Below are 27,237 nucleotides of genomic sequence, written 5' to 3' on the forward strand. Positions count from 1 at the left end.
TTACTAAACCTAAAATTTTGAAAAAATGAAAAAGTGGGAAGGCTATAGCCTTCTTATTTTCGTCAAAATCCGCAAAAATCGACTTCTCTTAGAATTCGATAAAAACACACAAGTTATACTCGAAATTAAACGCTGATTTCGGCTGGAATATTAGTTTTTCCGTTAATTATGTCGTTTTTGAATAAAACACAAGTGAAGTAGTTATAATGCAAATACCCTTTTAATTGTAATTTACACAAGGAAAAGCAATTGGGTTATTTTGGTTGATGCATCAGAGAAGACGCTGAATTTGCATTTATTTTCTGTACCTTGCAGTGCGCAATACCTGGCCAGCAAAACCGCTGGTCAGAAAATGGTTGAGAAGGGCTCCAACTTTTATAGCTCGTCTGTTTTTCTCTTTCTTCTAAATAATAAAAAAAAATTCTAATAAACAATAAGCACGTAAGACGAGGTGTGGATGAACCGTTTTGTAGACTACAGTAGTCATGAATGTTCAGGCAGTTTAAATGTTCGTGCGAATCAATAATATTTTTTCAAGTTTAAGTTATACTAGCAAACGGTCTGTTCACTTCTCCCGTTCTTTGATGGGCTACTGGACTACAAGTTGACCTTTCAAGCTGCCTCGATGAGAACGAACACACTCCCTTTAGGGTACCTATATACTATTTGTTATCGGTATTTCTCATCGTGCTGAGCTCTTTTCAATCCAATCTAATGTTGTCGCTGAAATTCCTTCAGTTTTGATGATTCCGATTTTTACTTGCGCTTGATCCTCTCATTTTGCACCGTCTTTTTGCTTTTATCAACGAGTGCTTGTGTTCTTTTCTTCGATTCCCCCCTTCCCCCCCAACTTGTATGCCCTATTTCCTTATCTTGGAAAAGCCAGCTAATGATTAGACTCCCTTGTTTGCGAACAATTGATTGGCGAGCACTGAAAAGAGTTAAAAATCTGTAAGATCAAAGTAAAGCAAGAGAATGTGCTTTTTTTTCACACCTGCTTCCCGTTTTCTTGCCGACACCATCTGCACCAAGAGTACGGAGTATAGGTTTGTAGTCCCCATACGCATTGCGAACAATTCGTGAATTTGTTTTTCTCTGTACGTATACCAAAGTAAAGAAAATAATGAAAAAGGCTAGAGAGTATAGAACATCTCTGAAGATTGTAGCTATTAGTGTGATTGCTTGGCTTACACAGGAACACCGTGACGAACGAGCTGGACTGAACGAAGTAAGAACGAGAGACAAAGTCGGGAAGCGGCTGGCAATAAAAGAGAAACAAAATCGGATGAGAGTAACGAACATGTCAATAGAGTGTATAAATCAGTGTCGAATGCTTCGTCGATCCTGCATTCAGTTGGCTTCTTTAGATTCAATTGATAGCGATCATTCTTCAGTCAATTTCTTCAATCTCAATGATGTCGCCTTGTCTTTATTCCTACACGAAATAGTTCGTTTTCGCTACCTCTTTTTTTTCTTAATACGGACAATGTTCGCATGTGAAAACATCTAGTTTTTTCAGTAGTATTGACTATACTCTGTTTCTAGATATCAGCTTGGCTTTGTGCATTCAGAAATCAGATCGAACTCCATCGCAGACTTTCAACGTACTCACATATCTCTTCGGTTCTTCTCTCTTTTCCAGCCCCATTTCTTTCCTTTTTCTAATACAGGAATAATAACCAGCGAGTGAAATAACTACGTATCACCAACAATGCCTAACAGCAAAGAAAAACGAAGCTAACAAAAGAAAGAATCCAATGTCTGCCATCTGCCCTAGAAAAGTGGATACAACTTTGAGAAGGATCCAAATCCAACGTACTTCAGGTAAAAGTTTCATCACTAAAGTCTCAAGAGTTTCAAGAGTTCTTCAGTCGTCGAATATATGTCATTAACTTTACGTTGATTTTTTTGCCAAATGCAGTCGATCTATCAAATATTCTATGAATTAACTAAAAAAAATTGGTACTGAATCGATAATGTAGTTATAACAGACGTGTATTGGTCTCGTCGGGTATGCCAAACGAAAAAAAACTAAGGGAAACTTTACAAACCGGCGAATAGGCAGATAAACAAAGGACATAGACATGCGCTGTTAGCCTGTCAAGGGAAAAACACGAATAAAGGATTATGTAACATGGAAAGACACACACCTACGCAGCACTCAGGTCTGCTCAAAAGGTTGGAGCAAGGGCGATTTGGGATTATAAAGATGTTTCACATCGCAAACGATGATAAGTATCCACGCTTCGCGGGTTGACACTAAAAGGAGAGCAAGGCAAGCTCATGATCGATATTCTGAACTAGATTAGACATGTTCTACGACATTTTCTTGTACATAACAGCAAGTAACGTCGGAAAGGAAGGCGGTGGCAGTGGCGCAAGGCTAGACGAGATTCCCGTAAGACAAATGGTTATTCTATGCTAAGTCTTATTGGTTACGATTGTACCAAACAACCAGCTGAATACAATCATAGAACACATCCTATTTAACCAAATTTTTACGAAACCAGCCGGGCTGTCGGCCGCCGTTGCTCAAAGCACATAAAAAGAAATGACAACAAGAAAGTTTTGCTTCAAGATCCAAAATGTCACAGATGAAGGCATTACAAATTCCAGGTAGGACGAACAAGAGACACAGTGTAGGGAAAAGGCCCAAGGAAGAGCATTCCACAAGAAGACTATATCAACATTTTGAACAGGAATTTAGGAAATGAAAAGAAACTGGCCTAGGAGACAGCCATTCAAGACAGATCGTTTTCAGACGTAGGCATGGCTCAACAAGACATTGGTCTGCGATATACAAGCACTAGAAGCACTTTATTCGCAATCAAATAATGATTGCAATGCAAAACTACGTTGCAATGATGGAAAAAAGGACGGACAACGTCATTGAGAGCCAAGCTCAAGGGAGGCGGGATCTTTACTCCTCCTTTAGAACTTTACTTTGATTACGACGCTTGACTCGGGCATAAGGTCCGATGGCTGGATCCATGATGAAGTCGTAAAGTACCTTGACCCATGAATTATGGTGGGGTAGATTTTCATAATACTCTGGAGCAATTGCCTTCACCTAAAGGGAACACCGATTTCCATACCAAAATAAGATAACGAATCATAAGTGTACTACTAAGGCCAGGAGGCCACAGAGAACGTTAGTGATAACACACCTGAGGTAAACGAGAGCCCGGCACAGCAGGAAAGTCATGGTGTTCGTTATGGTAACCCACATTGAACGTGATCCAGTTCAAAGGTCCATAATACGAATAGGTTTCAAAACCTTTTGCGAACATGTAGTGTTCCGATATAAAGTGACCTGCAACTGGGTGAATTCCCATGGCCAAGAGAGAGCCAGCCAGCAGATACACCAATGCCTTTGCACCTATACAATAAATGAAGGATAAAAGAAATTAGTTTATAAATGATGCACACCAGAAAATTTCCTTGGTATGTGGCACTAGTACCTAAGAAGTAATATACGGCAAAGTCAAAAGAAAGCTGTATGACGACATTGATTATCTCTGTCATGCTGGGTGGTAGAGGTCGAACAAAAAGTGGACGTAGAGCGTAAAAAAGAGGTTGTAGGAACATCCAAACCACTTTGCCAACTGTAGTGCAAAAAAGTTTTGCTTCGAGGGTGGTTGGAATATCGGTATCCAGTATTTCATCGCCTTGATACTAAAGTGAGAAGGCAAAAAGGTGGAAAGATAAATCAATCAGTGAAAACACGTTAGTTAAGAATGACGAGATTTTGGGCGTTACTCACCCTATGATGTTCGAGATGATATTTCTTAAAGGACACAGAGAATGGAATACCAATGGGCAGATTAGCAATCATGCCCAGCACGCGGTTGGCCATGGGCCTGGCATGTCCGAACGCCAAATTGTGTGATATTTCGTGAATGGCTAAAATGTTGCATGTAGTTATTAAGAATGATTGCTAGAAATTAGGGGCTTGAATTACATACCAAGCATGAGCGAATGGTTGATGACACCACCAAAACAATAAGCCAATCCTATGACCAATGGCCACGGAAATCTTGGCACTACAAATATCATAGCAATTTGGAGTGTGATCATCAAGCTTACAATCCATTTGAAATTTGGGTCAGAACCAAACAGTTTTTTTATCTGAGGATATTTTTCTAAATGGAAAATTCAAAATATGATTAGTAGTCATCATATATATCATATAAGAATTCTTACCAAGTATTTCTTTTCTTCTAGATGCATGGGGTTCGTCAGATGTTGACCACTCAAAATCTGTTCTCGTTACATGGGCACCCATTTTCGGACACTGTCAATCAGAAAAAACCTTGGATCACGAAAAATATCAATAATCTTTATGTGAGATTCAAGGAGCGTATGCTTTCAGCAACGCACGGAAAAACTTGTGATGTTATTTTTCGAAAATATCCTGCTCGCGTCTTTCCTACTTAATGCAAACAAATGAAACTGATAAAGATATAACATTACCTATGGCGAGCCAAATGCACTAGAACCAATCGTTTTCAATCAGTCAGTTATTATCCCTGTTGATGGGTGGAGGCTATTGTGTAACAGGTACACAGTCCAGACACTTCTTTACTTCCCGGTTGCACCTCACCCACTTTTTCCTCTTCGATTTTAGGAGTAGTCTGCAATGTGGTAAATTGACAGCGCATGGTTGCCAGATTATGCTTTCAGTACTTTCAGTCAAGACAGAAATCGGCAGGCAGGACCAGCAAGCAGGACTGCAGGAGCGGCACTGCGGGAGCGTTCGGCTTCCTAGTGTCAAAACATAAGATCACCAGTTGTATGTTACATTACTGTCCAACAATTTACTGAGCGTTTACTTCCAAAATAATTAAACCTTAAGTTTTTTCTCTTAGTTGTTGTATCGGCCAGCTAAGGAATCCAGAAAGTTTCCCAGCAGTGACCTAATGTTCAGGCTAAGGAAGCACTGCATTTATGTACATTTGCTAGAAGAGCTATACACTGAGATAAGGCCATTAGCCAGCTAATGCTTGAATTGTCAGGTGCCTAAAAAAACTGATAATGCAATGCGGAAAGTCTTGTTCACACACTGAGTCATATATAATTTCGTAATGCTCATTTCCAATGCGTCAGCTTTATTACTGATGTAGGATACATACGCGCTTTACTAAATTTAAAAACTAAGTCCATATCTTTCCTTATTAGCAAGGTGATTGCAACACCCATTCGACTGTTAAAGTTAAAATCCTAAAAGAGATTAGTTCGACTCGTTCAATAAAGTAAAACCGAAAAGCCGAAACTAACCACAAGATTAGACCTTACGACCAAATTTTATTGTGACTGCAAGAAGTGTTTGAAAGTGTGAAATTTTACAGCTTTGAAATATAGCATAAAACGTAATAGTGTTGCCTACGGCGGCAATCGCCAAGGTGTCATAATTAAATTTAGATTGTATGGGTATTAGGTCACTGTGTGAGTGCGCCATCTACCGTTAACCTAAAAAACCTGGTTTTCTTGGCTTGTTGAACAACCTTTTGCCTATCCACTAGGGATCCTCACCCCGTTCGCAAAATTCCCGATAGGGTTCGGTCCTGGTTGAACAACTGAATCGCGGCAACCTGCTCCTGATAAGATTCGACGGCTCCCGGTGTTCGTGAAATTTTTGAAAGCCCCTAGGGACCAAAGCTTTGCTGGCGTGACAGCACTGTCGATTCGTTTTCTATGTTTATTTTAAAAACTATAAGCCTCACGTTGAAAAGAACTTGCGTATCATGATTGTGGTTTAATTACGAATCGAAATCATGTAATTTTTACTAAACCTAAAATTTTGAAAAAAATGAAAAAGTCGTCAAAATCCACAAAAATCGACATCTCTTAGAATTCAATAAAAACACACACGTTATATTCGAAATTAAACGCTGATTTCGGCTTGAATATTAGTTTTCCAATTAATTATATTATTTTTGCTCGTTCGCTTAAATGGAGCGGCCAGAAAACGCAGCGGCAGTGCTGGCGCGTCAGCAACGCCATGATCTCATTTATTTCAAAAACAGTTGACTTGATGAGAAAACGAATATGTGTTATGGATGTCCTGTCAGTGGTTTCAGTTCTTCTGGTACAGCTTGAAGAACCCACTGAACCACATGAAGAACATCTAATTGATCCACGACCAAAGGCAATGCCTAAGGAACTAACATCTCTGGGCATTATGTAATAACCATAGCAACGGTAATAATAACAAAAGAACACCCTACGTAAAACATGAAAAAAAACACTGTATTCTTCATGGATGTAAAACGGCTGTAAGAAAAATCACAAATAAGAGATAACATTAAGAGGAAATGAAAATAGAAAGTTTAAAAAAAAAAAAAAAAGGAAAGCCACACTAGTCGAAAGCTCTCGGAAATTGAGTTACTTTTACCTTACCGGTTGAGTTGTGTTACAAAAGAACTTTCACTGGAGCTGTACGTAGCTTTTTGGAGGGATAGACAACATTGTATCCCTTTCAACTCCAATGAGGCGGTCAATGGGAAAAAAAATATTTGTCGTACGTTAACAGGAATTTTAACAGACTTAATGTACATATAGCAGTTCTGCATCCAATCAATATTACAAAATGAGTTGCCAGAAATATGATTGCGTCTTTTCACGTTTCGTTTTTCGGTAATCCGCTCTCGGCTCATTAACTGAAGAACTTGCCCTCTCACCATCATGTCGTTTCTCAAAGAGATCAACGGGCATCACTGTTGATGAAACTGGCACCAATACTTGAATAAATAAAGGATCAGATGTACGCTTCAATTATTACCATCTATAACACTGCATCTTACACACAGAAAAATATTTCACCAACCTGGATTGAGTCTTAGTTGATTACCGACTTTGTACACTACCATTGGGACGGCGGCCACGTCGTGCATTCCAGTGGAAATGATGACAAGGGACACCACAAGACACGTATATTGAAGCAGTTTCATCGCACTACGGTGTCACGCTGCAAATGCTACGAAGAAAGCAAAGGATATGTCTCGAGACCTTTATACGTTTGTCGCAACTTTTCCCGTTGTTGCGTGCAAACGACAACCAAATTGGAAGTCGTCGCGCCCCCATCTGTTGAAAGTTCACGAAATTTTGTTTGTTTCTTTTTTTTTAGAATCCACCTATACTGTTGTGACTAACTTCCATAGAGGGAAAGTTGGCTGGGCTGGTCATGGAGTCAGCGGAAATCGTTTGACGTCATGAGGTGAGTGCACGAACCCCCTGGCAATGATCTGCAGTTTCTCCAAATAGGGAAGCTGGAGAACATTCCAGCTTGTGTATGACGCGGTAATGTCAAGCTGAGTGCCATAATGCGGTACGGATTTAACGAAAAGTCTATTAAAAATTCAAAACTCTCTTTATTGTCTATTCGTTGATGCGTTAGCCAAAGAATAGGAAAAGGAACGGGAAAAAAATTGGTGGTTTCGCTCATCTTCCACCAAGTATGGTTATGATAATGACGCCAATCTGGCCAATGTTAGCTTCACATGCCAAATTACTTGTCTTAACCCTGAAGGCCGCTTAAGTTAAACCATGACTTTAACTCTGAGGATCTTCTGGAGCCGGCTATTTGAAGATTGCGGGTGTAACCCACCTGAACCTCGTGCATCGTATCTTATACGTCCCTACACAGTCCCTCCCCATCCAGGTATGGCTGCGATCATGGGCCATCGGGTTACCAGCAGGAGTTCCACGAAAGCTTCCTGCCTGCCGTTCGTCCGGTTGCCGAACGTCCGGTCCCAGCTAGCAGTTAAACTCTTACGAGACCAACTGCCACCGATCTTCACTGACCAGCTACGCCACTAATGGAGTAATAAATGCGCATGCCTTTTATACCGTTTTTTTCTGGTTCAATACCACGTTGATGAAGAAACAGCTAGTATAATATCCAATTTAGGACGTTAAATCAAAATTTTCTTCCATTACTTGAAACTTAATAAATGAACATTATTTGTATTTTCACGCTCTTTTATAGGATTACGATAAATGTAGACGAAATTGTAGTATTATTTGATAAAATGCATATGTAATACGTAAATAGCGATCGGCCCCGATTGACTCTGATCGGGGCGCCCCACCCACCCACACCCATCCGGTGCAGGGCGAGGTTACCCCGATTGCCCCGATGCCATTTTAAAAGATGGGTGCTGTTACGGGGCGCGTCAGGTGGCAAATCAGAGGAATCGAATTCGATTAACTGTCGAAAAGCAAACTTTCAAAAGAGGAATTACCCATGTGGCCCTTCGTCCGACCGCATTAAAAATATCAGGTAAGAATCATATTTTGTTGGAGAACTTCATACCATTTATCGACAGCACGACGAGCGTGTCTTTTTTTAAATGTGATTCTTAACTATTGTTTACTTAATACTATTTGCTGTCCCGTCAGTCATGGATGATATGCTTGATGTTCAGACGAACAACAAAAAGTACCAATTTTAACCAGAGCTAAGGTAATTAGCGATATGTTCTCTCAGCTCCAGATGTTAGAAAAAATGCATGCTACATTTTACGCAAATGTATAGCTTTTCCATTAGAAACCAATTGTAAATTATTCAAATTTTGTTCTGTACCAACCGTGCTTCTATGAACGCTTGAAGATAACCGTTTCGCTTTAATAACGATTTAAAAAAAACATGGCTCCAGTTTCTGAATGGGTTACGTTACATCCAGCTGCCTTGAAGTAAAGCACGTGTATTGTTAATATACAAGATGGGTTTACTGGGTAAAACATATATTCGAAATGACAAGATTGTTTTTTGAAAGCTCTAAGCTAATCGATGGGAGGGCTCAGTTCATCGACTGTTATGGTGTAAGTTAGTGTGTAATCCGTCTCCGATCGCCAAACGTCGTCAATGGCGGTGTAGGATTCAACGGCACTGCTGTACGGTAAGAACTGTGGGATGCCATCAAGAAGAGGTACGCCTTCCGGAGTCGGATTACTAACGTAAATGTATAAGTAAATTGTACGTCCCATTTAACAGAGTGGCATTTTTGAAAAATTCTTACCCATATATGACAAAATTCGTCCAGACTTGAAGCATCTTCATAGAGACTTCAGTTTCATGATTATTGAGACCCGGTGGTGTTGACGGGAATGGGTAAATGAACAGGTAAATCAGCTCATCAGAGTGGCTGACACCTAAGGTCATAAAGTATGAAATCAAACAACTAGTCATTCTAAGAGATTTTATCTGTCATCGGAGACAAATGGGTGTGACTTACCGTGAGGAATTGGCGGAGGATTGATAGCGAAAAAGTAAGTGAAAAATGAATTTCTCCCTTCGTATTCAAATGAATAGAAAAACGCATTGGGGTTGTGTTGAGAAACAACTTTTGTCATTTCGTACGTTGGTCCTTTAAAGTGAAGGACGCTGCACAGCTGTTTTCCATTTTAAAATATCTTAGATAAATCTTAGACCGATTCCAAATCACATTGCACAGTTCTCTTTAAAAATATCCTTACGTCTGTCAATCCGGGTGTCATTGATGTAAAGTTGCCCAATACTGCCGTACCTAAATATTTTTCTGTCAACTGAGCGGCCAGTTCTCCAGTAGGATCATCAATATCTTTAGTTGATATTCATTGGCGATTTTAAATTATTATTGATTTCAGTTTGCATCAACTTTTTTAACCAGTTATACTTACGCAAGGCAACCAGCAACTGTGGGACCAACTCGTTTGTCAAAAATTCTTCGTCTTCAGTCAGATTGTTGGGAGCCAAGTATTCGTTGTACAACACTGGAAAAAAAAAATATGTGCAAGATTACCGTTCGATATTTCTAAATATTTAAAGTGAAACTTTACCTCCTAGCACAAGCGTGCCTTCTTGTTTGTTTGCGCCGAACCTATAAGCATAGAAAAAGGACGGTTAATGTGACTAGAAGAAAAAATGTGTCTTTACAACGCAAGAGTTATTGAAAATTATAACAGCAAAGTATTCGTGTTTACATTGTAGGAACAGTTGCAAAATTGCCGGAATTGAATAGCTCCAAAGGGTCGGACTCGATAATCCGTTGTGCTCCAGCAACTTGAATGATGGGATTGGAACCACTATAACCTAGACCACCGTTCAGCCTATCTGCTTTCTAGTTTTAAAACATATGAATTAGTGTAAGAATTTTAAAACAATGGTAGCTATGATCTAAAAAAATTATCTTTATTTCTGTTTGATTTATAATATATCAATAAATAATCTGCTAAATCTGTTGGGTGTATTTGTTATCGATTACTTACCGCATGATCTTGATATGCTCGGTCCAGTACTAGCGGATCAATGTTCTGCACACAGGTGAGCAAATCTTGGTAAGGTTCCAATGGACATCCTGCCATTTCAGCGATTTGCAGTGAAGCAACTTTGCCTCTTCCATCGCGATCAAGGGCCCAATCAGCCAGAACAGATCCGCTTTCACCGATGGCACGTTGGAATAGCCCTAGAACAGTAAATGGTAACACCGACAACACTTAAATCTAAAAAAGGAAAACGTTTAAACCTCTTGCTTGTGGTGCCAAGAGAAGAAGTGAAACGCTAGCGCTTCCAGCGCTTTGCCCCGCGATAGTGATTTGACTGGGATCTCCTCCGAAGTATTGGATGTATTTGTTGACCCAACGAAGAGCTTCAATTTGGTCAAAAATACCGGCATTACCAGGAACATCATCAGTGTCGAACGAGAGGAAACCTTATGGTGGGATGGTTCAGAGACTTAGATTGTCAACTTTTCTCCGGATAGAAATAATTTCATCTCACCAAGTGGACCAAGGCGGTACTGGATTGCAACTAGGACGATGTCATGTTCCATGTATCGGTTGGGTAGATATACGAGAGCATGACCAAGAGAAAAACCTCCGCCATGGATCCAGACCATGACGGGAAGAAGCGTGTCGGATTCAAATGGTAACTAGTGATAAACAATCTTGTTAAAATACCAAGAACACTTATCCAATCTTTGTACTTACTTGTGGCGTGAATATATTCAAAGAAAGGCAATCCTCGTTGGTTGCATTAAGCTGAGGACACCCTGCGTTGTTGTTGGTAGTCTGCTGGATCTCATCCATGGGATATGGGGCTTTTGGAACTGGTGGCTGAGCATGAAAATTGTATTTAGTTTCTCGATTATTATTTCACGTTTGTACTCTACTCACCAAAAATCGATTCAAAGGCGTTGGTTTTTCTGCGTAAAAGACGCTACGGAATGCGTAGAACGGGCGTTCAGTGTAAGTCGAATTTTCATTTGTCCCGTTAAGAACGCCATAGCCAGGTACTTCGAGGATGACTTGCGTAGAAACCTGAGCTAGATACTGGCCGGCAAAGAGAAAAACGATGTGCAACAAAAGCGACTTCATTTTGCTGCGACAGCTTAAGTCTCTATTTCTCTAATTGGATGTTTTATTTCGTTCTTATAGGTTTACATATACGTTTTATCTTTCGATCGAAAAGGCGGAGTTCTAAAGTGTTCACGTTGCATCTTTAAAAAAGTGTTCTGTGGCTGATGCTTCCTTTTTCGTGCGCTACAACACAATCTATGTCTAATTAAAAATGATAAATGATGAAGGAAAACCATATCGAGTCCCCAGTCACCTATTTTGTTTTTCTGCGCAACATGTTGTAAGTAATATTCGAGGGGTTGGCAAGTGATTTGAATCTCGTAGACCTTTGTCAGAATCATTTTGAATCTAGGCCTCAACATGTATGAATCTTAAATCAAATTAAGATTATTAAGCCAATTTCTAATCTAAATAATCACAGATCTAAGCCAAAATTGAGAATCTCGTTGACTTTGCCAGGAGGTTGCCAACACCTCACAAATATTAACAAGACTGCTTTGTCATTATGACTAACCGATTTCCAAATTGAAAATATCAAGATAAGAATTTTATCTTATTGGGAGTCGCCATACTATTGTTTATCTGAGAATATTTACTTAGCCGTGTATCCTTGTTGATATGCTTGATCTGCAGACAAACCAACGAAGCGTCTATGATACGAGATAGGCTACAGGGGCGCATGGGCAATTCCAGTTTAAAAAGTTGGCTTTTCTTGGGTTGCTGCAATTAATCAAAAACTACTTCCAGATTTTTCCCCATGCGTTCAATCGTTGCGTTCACCCCAGTTTTGATTCTGGGCCTATGATATGTAAAATGGATTCAGCCTTCCGCGTATGCGGATGCTTACTACTAGCCATCATTCACTCACTGGATTTGAATCAAATAGGAATTGTCCAAGAACAAGCCAAGGAAGCCCAAACAGGCTATGTGTGTTGTTGCACTAATAACATTCCTAAAGACTATGGAACCATATAGGCCTACTAACAGGCCAGTGGAACTGCATTCAACGATTTTGGCAGTCTTTGGGTTTACACTCGCAAAAAATTTTCATTTCTACGTCAATATTTCACCTTAATAAAACTTGCATGTTTTTTAACTAGCCAATACAAATGATCCAAATCAGACACATAAGATATTCCAGCAATATAAACATTTATAAAACAAAATCAGTGTGCAGGGAACGCATATTTTCGTTTGAACTTTACACTTATAGTTATAATTATTTATTCGACTGATTGGACTGAACTTGTAATTCAATAACCAAGATAATTATTCTTGGTGGGCAAAACACGACCGTACTGTCCTTCGTAAGATTTTCGTGTTTGAACGGGAGGGTTGAGCTCATCCACCGTCACGGTGTACGTCAACGTGTAATCTGCTTCCGTCCTCCAGAAATCATCGATAGCCATGTAAGATTCGTCGACAGGGTTGTAGGGCAAAAATTTAGGAATACCGTCAAGAAGAGCTACACCGTCAGGAGTTGGATCGCTAAAGAGGTTAACAATATTCACGTTAGTTTTAGGACCACAGCTGACATTTCCAACTGTATTTTTTATGTTGACATCATTTTTCTTTTACCTGTAAGTGACAAAGTTGGTCCAAACCTGAAGCATTTTCATGGATAGCTCAGTTTCACTGGCATTCAGACCAGGTGGAAGTGACGGGAACGGGAAAACGAACAAATAGATCATTTCATCTGCGTGACTTACTCCTATGACATTCCAATGAAAGTGTCAACATTTCGCGATATATTATTCAAAAATCTAATGCAATCCATTTTGTTTGAGAAAACGAATAAAATATACCGTGAGGAATTGGTACCGGATTCGGGGCAAATGCGTATTCAAAAATTGAATTTCTTCCTTCGTACTCGAAGGAGTAGAAAAATGCATTGGGATTGTGCTGAGAAACAATTTGTGCCGTCTCGTACGTCGGTGCTTTTAGGAACAACACACTCAGCATCTGTGAGAACAAAGTAGTCGTTATTTGTCAGTATAAGCACAGCTACCTAATAACAGGAACTGTCCCTCGTAACCAAAATATTAACCTATTATTAATTTGTTTGTACATACATCAACTAATCCAGGCGTCATTGACGTAAGATTGCCCATTTCGGCAGTTCCCAGATATTTTTCAGTCAGCTGAGTTGCTAGTTCTCCAGTAGGATCGTCAATATCTTTTGATTTATTAAATTAAATTTTTAAAACAACATTTTAGAATTGGAAGCATTTATAACTGCAGGATCTTCAACAACGTAGGAACATAACTCATTTCCAAAAAAAAACATTTTTCCAAAAATTTTTTTTTTTTTTTTATTTTTTTTGGGGTTAAATTTTTTTTTTAAAAAACTGTTTGGAAAGGATGTGGAATGCTAGAGTTAGCAATGTGGCTTAACGTACTAAAAAAAGTCAAAGACAAGCATTATACTGTACCTCCTGCCACAAGGGTGCCTTCCTGCTTGTTCGCACCGAACCTTAACACACACAAAAGTAAAACTTTAGAATGAATCTAAGGGAAAAAGAAAATTCCGTGAAAGTGTAAGAATTTGAGTAATTTTGCATGTTTACATAGTTGGGACGGTTGCAAAGTTTCCGGAACTAAAGAGCTCGCGAGGGTCCGACTCGATAATCCGTTGAGCTCCATGAACCTGTATGTCTGGATATTGAACCGTTAATTCTTTTCTCTATATAAAGAAAAAACCTTAAACGTAAAACATTTAAGGAAATAATTTTTTTTTTTATTTTTAATTTTTTATTTTTTTTTTTAAAAAAAAAAATTTAAAAAAATTTAAAAAGTTGTTTTTGTAGGCTTCTGACAGTAATCCAGCGTCAACAGTTTGAACGCAAGACAGCAATTCTTCGTAAGGTTCGACTGGGCAGCCGGCCAATTCGGCGATCGCCACGGAAGCCACTTTACCTCTTCCGTCCCGATCAAGAGCCCATTCAGCAAGGACAGATCCACTCTCACCGATAGCACGTTGGAATAGTCCTATTTACGTGTAACGGACAAAAGGCGGTTAATTTTTTCGTATATTAAAATAGAAAATCAAAGTAAAATTTAACCTCTTGTTTGTGGTGCCAAAAGGAGAAGCGTAACGCTAGCGCTTCCAGCACTTTCTCCTGCGATGGTGATTTGATTGGGATCTCCTCCAAAGGACTGGATGTGTTTATTGACCCAACGTAAAGCTTCGATTTGGTCGAAAATACCGGCGTTACCGGGAACATCATCCGTGTCGAACGATAGGAAACCTTAGTCATCGGCAAGGGTTAAAAAATAGTGGGAAGTTCTATAGTTCAAGAACTGGAGTTCTCACCAAGTGGGCCAAGACGATACTGAGTTGCAACTAGAACGATGTCGTGTTCCATATACCTGCTAGGTACATATTCAAGCGCTTGTCCGAGAGAAAAAGCTCCTCCATGGATCCAGAACATAACTGGCAGCAGCGTATTGGATTCAGATGGCAACTGATCGCCGATGATAAAGTTAGAATTGTAATGATATTACGTAATTTTATAGTTGAATACTTGTGGTGTAAACACATTCAGGGTGAGGCAATCTTCGTTGTCAACACCGGGCTGAGGGCATCCGGCGTTATTGTTTGTCGTTTGCTGGATCTCATCCATTGAATAAGGAGCTTTCGGGATCGGTGGCTGAATTGATGGATGAAGTTTTGAAATAAATTCGTGATTGTTTCATCTTTTTTTTTTTTTTTGCTCTAACCTACCAAAAATCGAGTCTCAGGTGTAGGCTTTTCTGCATATTGAACGCTTCGGAATGCGTAAAATGTGCGCTCGGTGAAAGACGATGTTTCGTTGGTCCCGTTCAGAACGCCATAGCCTGGAACTTCGAGAATAATTTGCATTGACACCTCAGCCACATAATGACCGGCGAAGAGAATCACGAGGGGAATGAAAAATAACTTCATTTTACCATGGGCTACTGCGGACTCCCGTCAAATTTTCATTTCTTTTTATGCAACGGACGCATCCTTCTTTCCTTGTGTTGTCCGTACCTCAAACATTAAAAGCGATACTTCCAATTTGCTTTTGATATAAAAGATTAAGCTTCACCAATGAAAACTGAGAGATTCAAGCAACTTTATGCTGTTTGCGATTATAAGTTTCATAACTATATTATTTCTATTATTTAGATTTGTGTCTTTATCATCATCTTTTCTGGAGTGTAGAAATTCCCAAGCAATAATACAAAATCTTTGGGGCCTCATGCGTCTTCAAACTGGTCTCGCTTTTGATAAATATTTTGATCAATGTGTCTATGTTTGCGTGGTGTCTGAATAAATAAATGCTTGCTTATCAAAGCAAAACAAAATGGTTGAGATGAGAACGGTTCAAAATATTTACTTTTACGCGTCTCCGAGGGAAAAACGACAGCTTTTGGCAGCTGCTTCGTACTCGTTCACTCGGCAATAGTCGTTAACATAAAAACATGAGTAAACATTTTCGCAAGCTGATATATTATCTTTGAATTTACCCAACGAACTGTTCACCTGGCGGCTGCTTCCTTACCTGAATGATAGCTCTAAAAGAAAAGCGTCTTGGGAAAACATAACACGTTGATATAAAAACTAAATTTAACTGGTTATCTTTTGGTTGTCTTTTTGGTACGCTCTGAACTCCATGGGTAAAAACGTAGCCCAAAAGCCATCCAAAGTCGGCTGATGGTATACAGTATGCATGTATATATATGTATATTTCATTTCAAAAATCAATTTACAATAAAATTATAGTCTAATGGGTCGAATCTTTTGCCATTTCCTCGTATATATCATCGACAAAATTTTACGTAAATAGTTTTACCTTTTGCTTGTAGTGCCAAGCGAAGAAACGTAAGACTATATAGCGCTTCCAGGACTTTCCACTGTGATGTGATTTGACTGGGATCTCCTCCAAAGTATTGGATGTGTTTGTTGATGATCCAACAAGCTTCGACCCACTTAGTAAAAAATACCGGCATTGCCAGGAACATCACCTATGTCGAAAGAGAGGGAACCTCATCGTAAGATGTTCCATAGACTTAGATTGCCTACTTTTATCCGGATAGAAGTCATTTCATATCACCAAGTGGACCAATCCCATCATTCAAGCTGCTGGTGAGTCCAGTGTGTGAATGATGGCTAGTAAAGTAAACCTCTTCATACGCGGACGGTTGAATCCATTTTACATATCATAGGCAATGAATTAAAACTGGAGTGAACGCAACGATTGAACGCATGGGGAAAAATCTGGAAATAGTTTTCGATTAATTGCAGCGACCCAGGAAAAGCCAATTTTTTAAATTGGAATTACCCATGCGTCCCTGTGTCTCGTATCATAGACGCTTCGTTGGTTTATCTGCAGATCAAGTATATCAACAAGGATACACGGGTAAGTAAATATTCTCACATAAACAATAGCCAAGGATCAATTTTAAAAAAGAGACGTTCGTGCAGTTGATAAAGGGCATGGCGACTCCCAATAAGATAAAATTCTTGTCTTGATATTTTCAATGCGGAAATCGGCTGGGCATAACAAAATGACAAAGTAGTCGCATTAATAATACCTACTCACATGATGTGCAAAAAAACAAAATAGGTGACTGGGGACTCGGTATGGTTTCCCTTGGTCATGTCTCATTTTAAATAGGGCATAGATTGGATTGTAGGGCACGAATAAGGAAGCATCAGCCACAGAAAACTATTTTAAAGATGCAACGTGAACGCTTTAGAACCCCGCCCTTTCGGTCGAAAGATAAAACATATGTAAACCTATAAATAAGAAATGAAACATCCAATTATAGACTTTAGCTGTCACAGCAAAATGAAGTCGCTTTTGCTGCCCATCGTTTTTCTCTTTGCCGGCCAGTATCTGGCTCAGGTTTCTACGCAGATCATCCTCGATGTACCTGGCTATGGCGTTCTTAACGGGACCAATGAAAATTCGACTTACACTGAACGCCCGTTCTACGCATTCCGCAGCGTTTTTTACGCAGAAAAACCAACGCCTTTGAATCGATTTTTGGTGAGTAGAGTACAAACGTGAAGTAATATAACCAAGAAACTAAATATAATTTTCATGCTCAGCCACCAGTTCCAAAAGCCCCCTATCCTATGGATGAGATCCAGCAGACTACCAACAACAACGCAGGGTGTCCTCAGCTTGGGGCAGACAACGAAGATTGTCTTTCTATAAACATCTTCACGCCACAAGTAATAATAAAGCTTGGATAAACGTTTGTAGTGTTTTAACAAGATTGCTTACCCCTAGTTACCATTTGAATCCGACACGCTTCTTCCCGTCATGGTCTGGATCCATGGCGGAGGTTTTTCTCTTGGTCATGCCCTCGAATATCTACCCAACAGATACATGGAACACGACATCGTCCTAGTTGCAATCCAGTACCGCCTTGGTCCACTTGGTGAGATGAAATTATTTCTATCCGGAGAAAAGTTGACAATCTAAGTCTCTGAAACATCCCACCATAAGGTTTCCTCTCGTTCGACACTGATGATGTTCCTGGTAATGCCGGTATTTTTGACCAAATCGAAGCTCTACGTTGGGTCAACAAACACATCCAATACTTCGGAGGAGATCCCAGTCAAATCACTATCGCGGGGGAAAGTGCTGGAAGCGCTAGCGTTTCACTTCTTCTCTTGGCACCACAAGCAAGAGGTTTAAACGTTTTCCTTTTTTAGATTTAAGTGTTGTCGGTGTTACCATTTACTGTTGTAGGGCTATTCCAACGTGCCATCGGTGAAAGTGGCTCTGTTTTGGCTGAATGGGCCCTTGATCGCGATGGAAGAGGCAAAGTTGCTTCACTGCAAATCGCTGAAATGGCAGGATGTCCATTGGAACCTTACCAAGATTTGCTCACTTGTGTGCAGAACATTGATCCTTTGGTGCTGGATCGAGCATATCAAGACTATGCGGTAAGTTAATCAATAACCATTACGTAGAGTATACAGCAGATTTAGCGGGTTGTTTATTGCTGTAAGAAATCAAACAGAAATACAAGCTAGTGTTAAGGTCATATTCTACCATTGTTTTAAAATACTTATACTAATGCATTTTTTTTTTAAACAAGAAAACGGATAGACTGAACGGTGGTCTAGGTTTTAGTGGTTCCAATCCCATCATTCAAGTTGCTGGAGCACAACGGATTATCGAGTCCGACCCTTTGGAGCTATTCAATTCCGGCAATTTTGCAACTGTTCCTACAATGTAAACACGAATACTTTGCTGTTATAGTTTTCAATAGGCTAACTCTTGCGTTGTAAAGGCACATGTTTTCTTCCAGTCACATTAACCGTCCATTTTCTATGCTAATAGGTTTGGTGCAAACAAACAAGAAGGCACGCTGGTGCTAGGAGGTAAAGTTTCACTTTAAAAATTTAGAAATATTGAAAGGTAATCTTGGACATATTTTTTTCAGTGTTGTACAACGGTTACTTGGCTCCCAACAATCTGACTGAAGACGAAGAATTTTTGGCAAACGAGTTGGTCCCACAGTTGCTGGTTGCCTTGCGTAAGTAACTGGGGAAAAAAGTTAATGCGAACTGAAATAAATAATAATTTAAAATCGCTTTTGAATATCAACCAAAGATATTGATGATCCTACTGGAGAACTGGCCGCTCAGTTGACTGAAAAATATTTAGGTACGGCAGTATTGGGCAACTTTACATCAATGACACCCGGATTAACAGACGTAAGACACACAGTGTGATTTGGAATCGGTCGATAGATTTACATAAGATCTTTTAAAATGCAAAACAGATGTGCAGCGTGCTTTTCTTGAAAGGACCAACCTACGAAACGACAAAAGTTGTTTCTCAACACAACCCCAATGCGTTTTTCTATTCATTTGAATACGAAGGGAGAAATTCACTTTTCACTTATTTGTTTGCTAAGAATCCTCCGCCAATTCCTCACGGTAAGTCACACCCATTTGACTCTGTTGACAGATAAAATATCTTAGAGTGACTAGTTGTTTGATTTCATACTTTATGACCTTAGGTGTCAGTCATGCTGATGAGCTGATTTACCTGTTCATTTACCCATTCCCGTCAGTCCCACCGGGTCTCAATAATCGTGAGACTGAAGTCTCCATGAAGATGCTTCAAGTCTGGACGAATTTTGTCATATATGGGTAAGAATTTTTCAAAAATGCCACTCTGTTAAATGGGACGTACAATTTACTTATACATTTACGTTAGCAATCCAACTCCCGAAGGCGTACCTCTTCTTGATGGCATCCCACCGTTCTTACCGTACAGCAGTGCCGTTGAATCCTACACCGCCATTGACGACGTTTGGCGATCGGAGACGGATTACACGCTAACTTACACCATAACAGTCGATGAACTGAACACTCTCATCGAGTAGCTTATGAGCTTTCAAAAAACAATCTTGTAATGTCGAATATATGTTTTACCCAGTAAACCCATCTTGTATATTAACAATACACGTGCTTTACTTCAAGGTAGTTCGATGTAACGTAACCCATTCAGAAACTGGAGCCATATTTTTTTAAAATCGTTATTAAAGCAAAATGGTTATCTTCAAGCGTTCACCGAAAAGCAGGGTTGGTACAAAACTAAATTTGAATAAGTTACAATTGGTTTCTAATGGAAAAACAATACATTTACGTAAAATGTAGCGAGCATTTTTCCTAACATCTGGAGCTGAGTGAACATCGCTTATCACCTCAAGACTTAGCTCTGATTAAAAAGGGTGCTTTGTGTTATTTGTCTGTACATCAATCAAATCATCCATGATTGACGGGACAGCAAATAGTCTTAAGTAAACAATAGTCAAGGATTATAGTTTTAAAAAAAGAAACGCTCGCCATGCAGTCGATAAAAAGGGCATAAAGTTCTCCAGCAATATATGATTCTTATCTGATATTTTTAATGCTGTAATCTGTTGGACAATACGAAATTACAAAATTCGTGTGCTAACATTACTACGTTCTATGCAACACAAAATGGATGGATGTCGATTTGGATCGGTTTCTCTTGATAGTTTTATCGTTTTTCAAATGTCTACATCAAGTTGCACTATATCCGAGAAGACGCTGAGTACTCGAACTTTTTTTGGGTAAAATTTGAATAATATTGAAACTCCGCCCATTCAGTCGGAAGATAGATACCACGTAAGCTATAAAAAGTAGTTGAAATATTCGACTAAGACCTTCAGCTGTCGCAGCAAAATGAAGTCGCTTTTGTTACCCATCATCGTTATTTTCCTTTTGGCCGGCCATTATTTAGCTGAGGTTTCTTCGCAAGTCATCCTCGAAGTACCAGGTTATGGCGTTCTTAACGGGACCAACGAAAACTCGACTTACACCGAACGCCCGTTCTACGCGTTTCGCGGTGTCTTTTACGCAGAAAAACCCACGCCTGAGAATCGATTTTTGGTCAGTATAGTTACAAACGTGAGGTCATAGTACGAGAAACTAAATACCATTTTCATACTTAGCCACCGCTTCCGAAAATCCCCTACTCGATGGATGAAATCCAGCAGACTACCAATAATAATGCTGGTTGCCCTCAGCTTAATTCAACCAACGAGGATTGTCTTTCTCTGAATATCTTCACGCCACAAGTAACGACAAAAATCAAGACAACTTTAGCAATGATTTTTAACAAAATTGCATTACGTCTAGTTGCCATTTGAATCCGACAAGCTTCTTCCTGTCATGGTTTGGGTCCATGGAGGAGGTTTTTCTCTTGGCCATGCCCTCGAATATCTACCCAACAGATTTATGGAACACGACATCGTTCTAGTTCCGATTCAGTACCGCCTCGGTCCACTTGGTGATATAAAATTCTTTCTATATTCAGAGAAAAGTTGACAATTTTTATTCTTTGGAACATCCCACATTAAGGTTTCCTCTCATTCGACACGGATGATGTTCCTGGCAATGCCGGCATTTTCGACCAAATCGAAGCTTTACGTTGGGTCAACAAACACATCCAATACTTTGGAGGAGATCCCAGTCAAATCACCATCGCAGGAGAAAGTGCTGGAAGCGCTAGTATTACGCTTCTTCTGTTGGCACCACAAGCAAGAGGTAAGACTATTGAGCTTAAATCTACTCGGTGTTACCATCATTTTTGGTGCAGGACTCTTCCAACGGGCCATCGCCGAAAGCGGATCTGTTTTGGCTGAATGGGCCCTTGATGGCGACGGAAGAGGCAAAGCAGCTTCCCTTCAAATCTCTGAAATGGCAGGATGTCCAGTGGAACCTTACCAAGATTTACTCACTTGCGTGCGCAATATCGATCCCGCAGAACTGAACGAAGCATACCGAGACTACTCAGTATGTATAATCAACCAATATTTGCCGTAGATTTTGCCAAACGTTTTTCACCACATAAAAAGAACACAATTGATGATTGATATTGTGGGTATATCCCACTATTTTAGCTAGTATCTTGTTTAAATTTACATATTTTTTTCTTCGTTAACAAGACGGCGGAAATGTCGAAAGGTGGCCTGGGCTTCAGCGGTTCCAATCCCATCATTCAAGTTGCTGGAGCACAACGGATTATCGAGTCGGACCCTTTTGAGTTATACAATTCCGGCAATTTTGCAAATGTTCCTACAATGTAAACACGAATACTTTGCTGTTATAATTTTCAGCATTTCTTGTGCGACGCTTGTTTGATTGTCATCACATTAATCGGATTTTTCGATGCCTACAGGTTCGGTGCAAACAAACAAGAAGGCTCAGTGGTGTTAGGACGTAAGGTTTTCTTTCGTTCAATTTACGTTAACTTTATGTTCTATATCGATAATTTTTGCTATATGTCACGTGATAAACTTTTTGCACCATGGTTTTCCAACAGTGTTGTACACCAGTTTCTTAGTTCCCAACAATCTGACCGAAGACGAGGAGTATTTGGCAAATGATTTGGTCCCACAACTGCTGACTACGTTGCGTTAGTATATTAAGAAACTCGTTTCTTTGGTCGAACTTATTTTAATTCATATTTATTCATGATGAACGGAACAAAAGACATTGATGATCCTACTGGAGAACTGGCCGCTCAGTTGACGGAGAAATATTTGAGTACAGCAGTAATGGGTAACTTCACATCAATGACGCCCGGCCTAATAGACGTAAGCAAATTTCTTGTTTATTGTTGTTAACGTTCCACAAGGAAACCATGTGACGTGATTCGGAGTTGGCCAAAAAAATAATTAAAAATCTTGAAAAATTTGAACAGATGTGTGGTGTGCTCTTTTTGAAAGAACCCTCGTACGAAACGACGCAAGTTGTTTCTCAATACAACGCCGATGCGTTTTTCTATTCATTTGAATACGAAGGGAGAAATTCGATTTTCAACTACGTTTTCGCTGCAAATCCACCTCCATTTCCTTCCGGTAAGTTTTTCTTGGTAAACAGATAATGCCTACTAGAATGACGATCAAGTTGTTTGATTACACTTACCGTGTTACCTTAGGTGTCGCCCATGCTGATGAGTTGATTTACCTGTACGTTATACCATTCCCGTCCATTCCACCGGGTCTCAATAATAGTGAGACTGAACTTTCTATGAAGATGCTTCAAGTTTGGACGAATTTTGTCATTTATGGGTAAGAACTTTTGAAACACACCACGCTGTTGAATGAATACGCAATTTTCTTTTACATTTACGTTAGCAATCCAACTCCCGACGGCGTACCTCTTCTTGATGGTATCCCACAGTTTTTACGATACAGCAGTGCCGTTGAATCGTACACCGCCATTGACGACGTTTGGCGATCGGAGACAGACTACACACTAACTTACACCGTAACGGTCGATGAATTGAACCCTCCCGTCAACAAGCGCAGAGTTTCCAACAAACAATCTGAGCGTTCCAAATATGTATCATCCAGCAAAACCAATGATCTTGCATATTGAAAATAGTAATTGTGTTGTTGCTTCAAAGTGGTTCACTGTATAAGGTTACAAGCACAGTTCGTTTAAGAGCGATTTGCCAAAGCATACATGAACAATAACTAATTTGGGTTAAATATCAATTGGATTTTATGGAACAGCAGTAGCCTACATTGGTTTAAAACTTTCTTCCATATTTCCAAGGGGAAAGGTATGCTAAAGAGTACGTTTAGCTTCGATAAACTTAATCAACTATCAGAGGAGTGGATTTTCCCGCACTTATCTTGTATAATTTTACACGTCAAACAACAGAAAGTCTGCATAACAAAGTAGTGTCAATGCATACGAATAGCTTTTGTAACGCGGTGCACATTTGATGCGGAATACATTTCGACATCCGGTATATAATGAATTAATAAGTTGTATTTTGGCATTAGCGATTGTGTCTAACTTTCGGAGCAAGTTCCCTTTATGTTTAGTCCCCCCCCCTCAATGTGTTGTAGACAGGATCCTTAAAGAAACAAAAACAACTACAGCAAAAATAAAAGCAAACACTTTAAATCGTACGACCCGTGTACCTCTGTCTCTCGCTTCAACAATGCTTTTGTATGTTTGCCTGCACTTCTAGCATATCAGCCAGGATAGACGGGTTAGTAAATATTATTATGTAAACAATAGTGACAGATCAATTTTGAAAAAAGAAATGCTCGTGCAACGGGATAAAAGACTAGACGGACTACAATAAGATAAGACTCAGGTTTGATCTTTCAACAGGGAATCCGGTTTGGACAAGAGAAAAACAACAATTTAATCAGAATAAATATATATTAAAACATCAAGTGTATGTATAGACTAGGCTTTATGCAATATTACGAAATATTTGGAAATTTGCGTTGGGTTTTTTCCCCCTGTCTGTTAATAATCTCATAATTTATTACATTCTCGATCTAACTGTATCAGACGAATGAAATGCATTAAAGCACACTTTTAACGATATAACAATGTGAACAGTATGGAAACTCCGCCCATTTGCTCGAAAGATAGACGCAACATGGAAAGCTATAAAAAAGAAATGAAACTTCCAGTTAAAAGACTTTATAGTTGTCACAGCAAACAATGAAGTCGCTTTTGCTGCCCATCGTTTTCCTGTTGGCCGGCTATTATGTAGCTGAGGTTTCTTCACAAGTCATCCTCGAAGTACCAGGCTATGGCGTTCTTAACGGGACCATTGAAAACTCGACTTACACTGAGCGTTCGTTCTACGCGTTTCGCAGTGTCTTTTATGCAGAAATGCCCACTCCTGCAAATCGATTTCTGGTGAGTAGACCATAAAAATGTGGTAATAATGGAAAACCTAAATGTCAATTTCATGTATAGCCACCGGTTCCGAAAGCTCCCTACCCCATGGATGAAATCCAGCAGACTACCAACAATAACGCAGGATGCCCTCAACCTGGAGCAGCCAACGAGGATTGTCTTTCTCTGAACATCTTCACACCACAAGTAATGATAAAATTGAGATGACATTATTAATGGTTTTTAACAGGGTTGTATATGACTAGTTGCCATTTGAATCCGACACGCTTCTTCCCGTCATGGTCTGGATCCATGGAGGAGCTTTTTCTCTTGGCCATGCACTCGAATATCTACCTAACAGATACATGGAGCACGACATCGTTCTAGTTGCAATTCAGTACCGTCTTGGTCCACTTGGTGAGGTTACGTTATCATGAACCGATGTAAGGAAAATGTTAACCAAGGCTTTTGACATTTTGTGGCTAAGGTTTCCTCTCCTTTGATACTGACGATGTTCCTGGCAATGCCGCTATTTTCGACCAAATCGAAGCTTTGCGTTGGGTCAACAAACACATCCAATACTTCGGAGGAGATCCTAGTCAAATCACTATCGCGGGAGAAAGCGCTGGAAGTGCTAGCGTTTCACTTCTTCTCTTGGCCCCCCAAGCAAGAGGTACATTTTAAAATTATTTTCTACCTGAATTTTGTATTACCATTTGCATTGAAAGGGCTTTTCCGACATGCTATTGGCGAGAGCGGATCTGTTCTAGCTGAATGGGCCCTTGATCGCGATGGAAGAGGCAAAGCGGCTTCCCTGAAAATCGCTGAAATGTCAGGATGTCCTTTAGAACCTTACCAAGATTTGCTCACCTGTGTGCAGAACGTTGACGCAAAAACTATTACCCAAGCTTATCTAGACTTTGCGGTAAGTAACAAACAAAAATGCAAAAATAAAGGTAGCGATGGAAGTTAAATCCCATGTACTAATTTTATTTGATCTTTTGTTTTAACCATATAGGCGGAGGAAAGATTTTACGGTGGTCTTGGATTTAGTGGTTCAAATCCTGTCATTCAGGTTGCTGGAGCTCAACGGATCATCGAGTCCGATCCCCGTGAGCTTTACAGTTCGGGAAATTTCGCAAATGTCCCTACCATGTAAGTGAACGGTAGCTACTTCCTCTTTAGTAAGCTATTTTCGATAAATTTGAAGGTGCTGTCACACGAACTCGAAACGTTGGGAAGCGTATAACTAACATGCACAAAAAGGCTGTTTACGTGAACGCACCGATGAATTTTCAAGATTATTGTTCGTTTTTGTGACACTAACTATATTTTCTGAAACTAATAGGTTCGGAGCAAACAAACAAGAAGGCACATTAGTGTTGGGAAGTAAGGTTTCTTTTTCTTGACGAATTTCAATGGACTTAAATTGACGCTGTGTTCTTGTCACAGTATTGTACAACGATTTTTTGGTACCCAATAATTTGACTGAAGACGAGGAGTTTTTGGCAAATGACTTAGTACCACTTCTGCTGAACGCATTGCGTAAGTATTAAAAAAAAACAATTTTCTTCTTGAGGGATTAAAAATGTTCAGACTGACTTACGAATCCAACAGATATTGATGATCCTACCGGAGAATTGGCCACTCAGTTAACAGAAAAATATTTGAGCACTGCAGTAATGGGCAATTTTACATCCATGATACCCGGATTAACAGATGTATAGCTAGAAAATATTTCTTATTGATACGTTTAAAGTACTCGATTGGCCAAGGCTCAAGATTGAATTCATATATATTTAAACCCGGATAGATGTGCAGCGTGCTCTTCTTAAAAGGACCGACGTACGAGACAACACAACTCGTTTCTCAACATAATCCTGACGCGTTCTTTTACTCCTTCGAGTACGAAGGAAGAAATTCCATTTTCAGCTATTTGTTTGCTGCAAATCCACCTCCAATTCCTCACGGTAAACTGGCATACCCACTTTTCTCGATCAACAAATAGCATTTAGTAAAATGGCGAGTTGTGTGACGACTTTATTATTTTATAGGTGTCAGCCATGCCGATGAACTGATATACCTGTTTATTTACCCATTCAAGTCTGTCCCACCCGGTCTCAATAGTAGTGAGATTGAACATTCGATGAAAATGCTTCAAGTCTGGACAAATTTCGTCATATTTGGGTAAAACCTTTTCAAATACGTTGTTCTTGTATCGTTCATTATTTCTCATTAAATCATTTTTAGTAATCCAACTCCGGACGGTGTTGCACTTCTTGATGGAATTCCACAGTTTTTACGATACAACACCGTCGAAGAATCCTACACCGCAATTGACGATGTTTGGAGAACGGAGGCAGACTACACATTAACGTACACCGTGACGGTGGACGAACTCACTCCTCCTGGTGAAAGACGCACAGCTTCAAAGAGACAGTCTGGTCGCTTCCAACGTTCACTGCCAAAGAAAAACAATTATCTGGGCTATTGATAATCGTTTTAAATATCTAATTAAACGATAACTTTCTTACAAACACAAAACGTATAGCAAAATTATTGAAAAACGTCCCGTGTAGAATAATTTGTATTGTCCTGTCTCTTTCAAGGGTTTAAATAGTAGCCTATATAATACAGCCATCACTCTAATTCGTCGTCTGGAACGTTTCGTCGAAGGATGTAAGAATAAAGGAAGATTTCCTTTATGGAAATAGTGGTAT

The 27,237-nt window shown here is 39.6% G+C and overlaps 6 protein-coding genes across 8 annotated transcripts; 3 read left to right on the forward strand and 3 right to left on the reverse strand.

Moving 5' to 3' along the window:
- Positions 1 to 1,977: 1,977 nt before the first annotated feature.
- On the reverse strand, positions 1,978 to 4,980 carry LOC116928473 (sphingolipid delta(4)-desaturase DES1). Of its 3 annotated transcripts, none has more exons than XM_045178290.1 (8): positions 4,850 to 4,980; positions 4,474 to 4,764; positions 4,204 to 4,294; positions 3,966 to 4,142; positions 3,764 to 3,903; positions 3,462 to 3,675; positions 3,168 to 3,379; positions 1,978 to 3,070 (listed from the first exon to the last, which is right to left on the reverse strand). In XM_045178290.1, the coding sequence occupies exons 3-8, from the start codon at positions 4,283 to 4,285 to the stop codon at positions 2,921 to 2,923; spliced, it is 975 nt and encodes a 324-aa protein (XP_045034225.1). In that variant the 5' UTR covers positions 4,286 to 4,294; positions 4,474 to 4,764; positions 4,850 to 4,980; the 3' UTR covers positions 1,978 to 2,920. The 3 variants fall into 3 exon arrangements, with proteins under 3 accessions (XP_045034225.1, XP_045034226.1, XP_032791452.2); XM_045178291.1 differs by having other exon boundaries at positions 4,204 to 4,312; positions 4,833 to 4,959; XM_032935561.2 differs by having other exon boundaries at positions 4,833 to 4,958.
- Positions 4,981 to 8,689: 3,709 nt separating this feature from the next.
- LOC116928481 (cholinesterase 1) lies at positions 8,690 to 11,383 on the reverse strand. The gene is made up of 12 exons (XM_032935568.2): positions 11,155 to 11,383; positions 10,969 to 11,094; positions 10,760 to 10,910; positions 10,506 to 10,691; positions 10,249 to 10,445; positions 9,964 to 10,100; positions 9,820 to 9,860; positions 9,661 to 9,753; positions 9,478 to 9,581; positions 9,237 to 9,393; positions 9,021 to 9,153; positions 8,690 to 8,953 (listed from the first exon to the last, which is right to left on the reverse strand). The coding sequence occupies exons 1-12, from the start codon at positions 11,353 to 11,355 to the stop codon at positions 8,785 to 8,787; spliced, it is 1,695 nt and encodes a 564-aa protein (XP_032791459.2). The 5' UTR covers positions 11,356 to 11,383; the 3' UTR covers positions 8,690 to 8,784.
- A 1,018-nt stretch (positions 11,384 to 12,401) lies between these two features.
- On the reverse strand, positions 12,402 to 15,293 carry LOC116928478 (juvenile hormone esterase). The gene is given in 11 exon segments (XM_045178292.1): positions 12,402 to 12,825; positions 12,916 to 13,048; positions 13,143 to 13,299; positions 13,410 to 13,513; positions 13,575 to 13,685; positions 13,770 to 13,810; positions 13,905 to 14,325; positions 14,400 to 14,585; positions 14,651 to 14,801; positions 14,862 to 14,987; positions 15,062 to 15,293. Coding segments are annotated over 11 exon segments (1,866 nt in total). The 5' UTR covers positions 15,263 to 15,293; the 3' UTR covers positions 12,402 to 12,590.
- Positions 15,294 to 17,118: 1,825 nt separating this feature from the next.
- On the forward strand, positions 17,119 to 19,812 carry LOC116928479 (cholinesterase 1). Its single transcript, XM_032935567.2, has 12 exons — positions 17,119 to 17,354; positions 17,417 to 17,542; positions 17,601 to 17,751; positions 17,820 to 18,005; positions 18,066 to 18,262; positions 18,418 to 18,554; positions 18,663 to 18,703; positions 18,766 to 18,858; positions 18,936 to 19,039; positions 19,108 to 19,264; positions 19,348 to 19,480; positions 19,548 to 19,812. Exons 1-12 carry the CDS (start codon positions 17,154 to 17,156, stop codon positions 19,714 to 19,716), a joined length of 1,695 nt encoding a protein of 564 aa, XP_032791458.2. The 5' UTR covers positions 17,119 to 17,153; the 3' UTR covers positions 19,717 to 19,812.
- A 704-nt stretch (positions 19,813 to 20,516) lies between these two features.
- LOC116936364 (cholinesterase 1) lies at positions 20,517 to 23,347 on the forward strand. Its single transcript, XM_045178293.1, has 12 exons — positions 20,517 to 20,749; positions 20,812 to 20,937; positions 20,999 to 21,149; positions 21,221 to 21,406; positions 21,459 to 21,655; positions 21,808 to 21,944; positions 22,041 to 22,081; positions 22,185 to 22,277; positions 22,355 to 22,458; positions 22,566 to 22,722; positions 22,803 to 22,935; positions 23,002 to 23,347. Exons 1-12 carry the CDS (start codon positions 20,543 to 20,545, stop codon positions 23,243 to 23,245), a joined length of 1,776 nt encoding a protein of 591 aa, XP_045034228.1. The 5' UTR covers positions 20,517 to 20,542; the 3' UTR covers positions 23,246 to 23,347.
- Positions 23,348 to 24,297: 950 nt separating this feature from the next.
- On the forward strand, positions 24,298 to 27,228 carry LOC123475517 (cholinesterase 1-like). Its single transcript, XM_045178294.1, has 12 exons — positions 24,298 to 24,538; positions 24,599 to 24,724; positions 24,784 to 24,934; positions 25,005 to 25,190; positions 25,246 to 25,442; positions 25,536 to 25,672; positions 25,866 to 25,906; positions 25,970 to 26,062; positions 26,135 to 26,238; positions 26,331 to 26,487; positions 26,572 to 26,704; positions 26,768 to 27,228. Exons 1-12 carry the CDS (start codon positions 24,338 to 24,340, stop codon positions 27,009 to 27,011), a joined length of 1,770 nt encoding a protein of 589 aa, XP_045034229.1. The 5' UTR covers positions 24,298 to 24,337; the 3' UTR covers positions 27,012 to 27,228.
- Positions 27,229 to 27,237: the final 9 nt, after the last annotated feature.

This window comes from Daphnia magna, linkage group LG8, assembly GCF_020631705.1.
Source record: "Daphnia magna isolate NIES linkage group LG8, ASM2063170v1.1, whole genome shotgun sequence".
Lineage (NCBI taxonomy): Eukaryota > Metazoa > Arthropoda > Branchiopoda > Diplostraca > Daphniidae > Daphnia > Daphnia magna.

What these genes read in the sequence shown, in the direction of transcription:
- LOC123475517 (XM_045178294.1), top strand. Translation starts at nt 24,338, where the DNA reads ATGAAGTCGCTTTTGCTGCCCATCGTTTTCCTGTTGGCCGGCTATTAT. An exon ending in GTACCGTCTTGGTCCACTTG is followed by an intron (nt 24,935 to 25,004) that starts GTGAGGTTACGT and finishes TTTGTGGCTAAG; the next exon opens with GTTTCCTCTCCTTTGATACT. An exon ending in TGATACCCGGATTAACAGAT is followed by an intron (nt 26,239 to 26,330) that starts GTATAGCTAGAA and finishes AAACCCGGATAG; the next exon opens with ATGTGCAGCGTGCTCTTCTT.
- LOC116928481 (XM_032935568.2), bottom strand. Translation starts at nt 11,355, where the DNA reads ATGAAGTCGCTTTTGTTGCACATCGTTTTTCTCTTTGCCGGCCAGTAT. An exon ending in AGGCACGCTTGTGCTAGGAG is followed by an intron (nt 9,754 to 9,819) that starts GTAAAGTTTCAC and finishes TTTTTTTTCCAG; the next exon opens with TGTTGTACAACGAATACTTG. An exon ending in ACGAATTTTGTCATATATGG is followed by an intron (nt 8,954 to 9,020) that starts GTAAGAATTTTT and finishes CATTTACGTTAG; the next exon opens with TAATCCGACTCCGGAAGGCG.
- LOC116928479 (XM_032935567.2), top strand. Translation starts at nt 17,154, where the DNA reads ATGAAGTCGCTTTTGCTGCCCATCGTTTTTCTCTTTGCCGGCCAGTAT. An exon ending in GTACCGCCTTGGTCCACTTG is followed by an intron (nt 17,752 to 17,819) that starts GTGAGATGAAAT and finishes TCCCACCATAAG; the next exon opens with GTTTCCTCTCGTTCGACACT. An exon ending in TTTGCAACTGTTCCTACAAT is followed by an intron (nt 18,555 to 18,662) that starts GTAAACACGAAT and finishes CTATGCTAATAG; the next exon opens with GTTTGGTGCAAACAAACAAG.
- LOC116928473 (XM_045178290.1), bottom strand. Translation starts at nt 4,285, where the DNA reads ATGGGTGCCCATGTAACGAGAACAGATTTTGAGTGGTCAACATCTGAC. An exon ending in CAACCATTCGCTCATGCTTG is followed by an intron (nt 3,904 to 3,965) that starts GTATGTAATTCA and finishes GCAACATTTTAG; the next exon opens with CCATTCACGAAATATCACAC. An exon ending in TGCCGTATATTACTTCTTAG is followed by an intron (nt 3,380 to 3,461) that starts GTACTAGTGCCA and finishes TTTATTGTATAG; the next exon opens with GTGCAAAGGCATTGGTGTAT.
- LOC116936364 (XM_045178293.1), top strand. Translation starts at nt 20,543, where the DNA reads ATGAAGTCGCTTTTGTTACCCATCATCGTTATTTTCCTTTTGGCCGGC. An exon ending in TGAATATCTTCACGCCACAA is followed by an intron (nt 20,938 to 20,998) that starts GTAACGACAAAA and finishes CATTACGTCTAG; the next exon opens with TTGCCATTTGAATCCGACAA. An exon ending in AGGCTCAGTGGTGTTAGGAC is followed by an intron (nt 22,082 to 22,184) that starts GTAAGGTTTTCT and finishes GTTTTCCAACAG; the next exon opens with TGTTGTACACCAGTTTCTTA.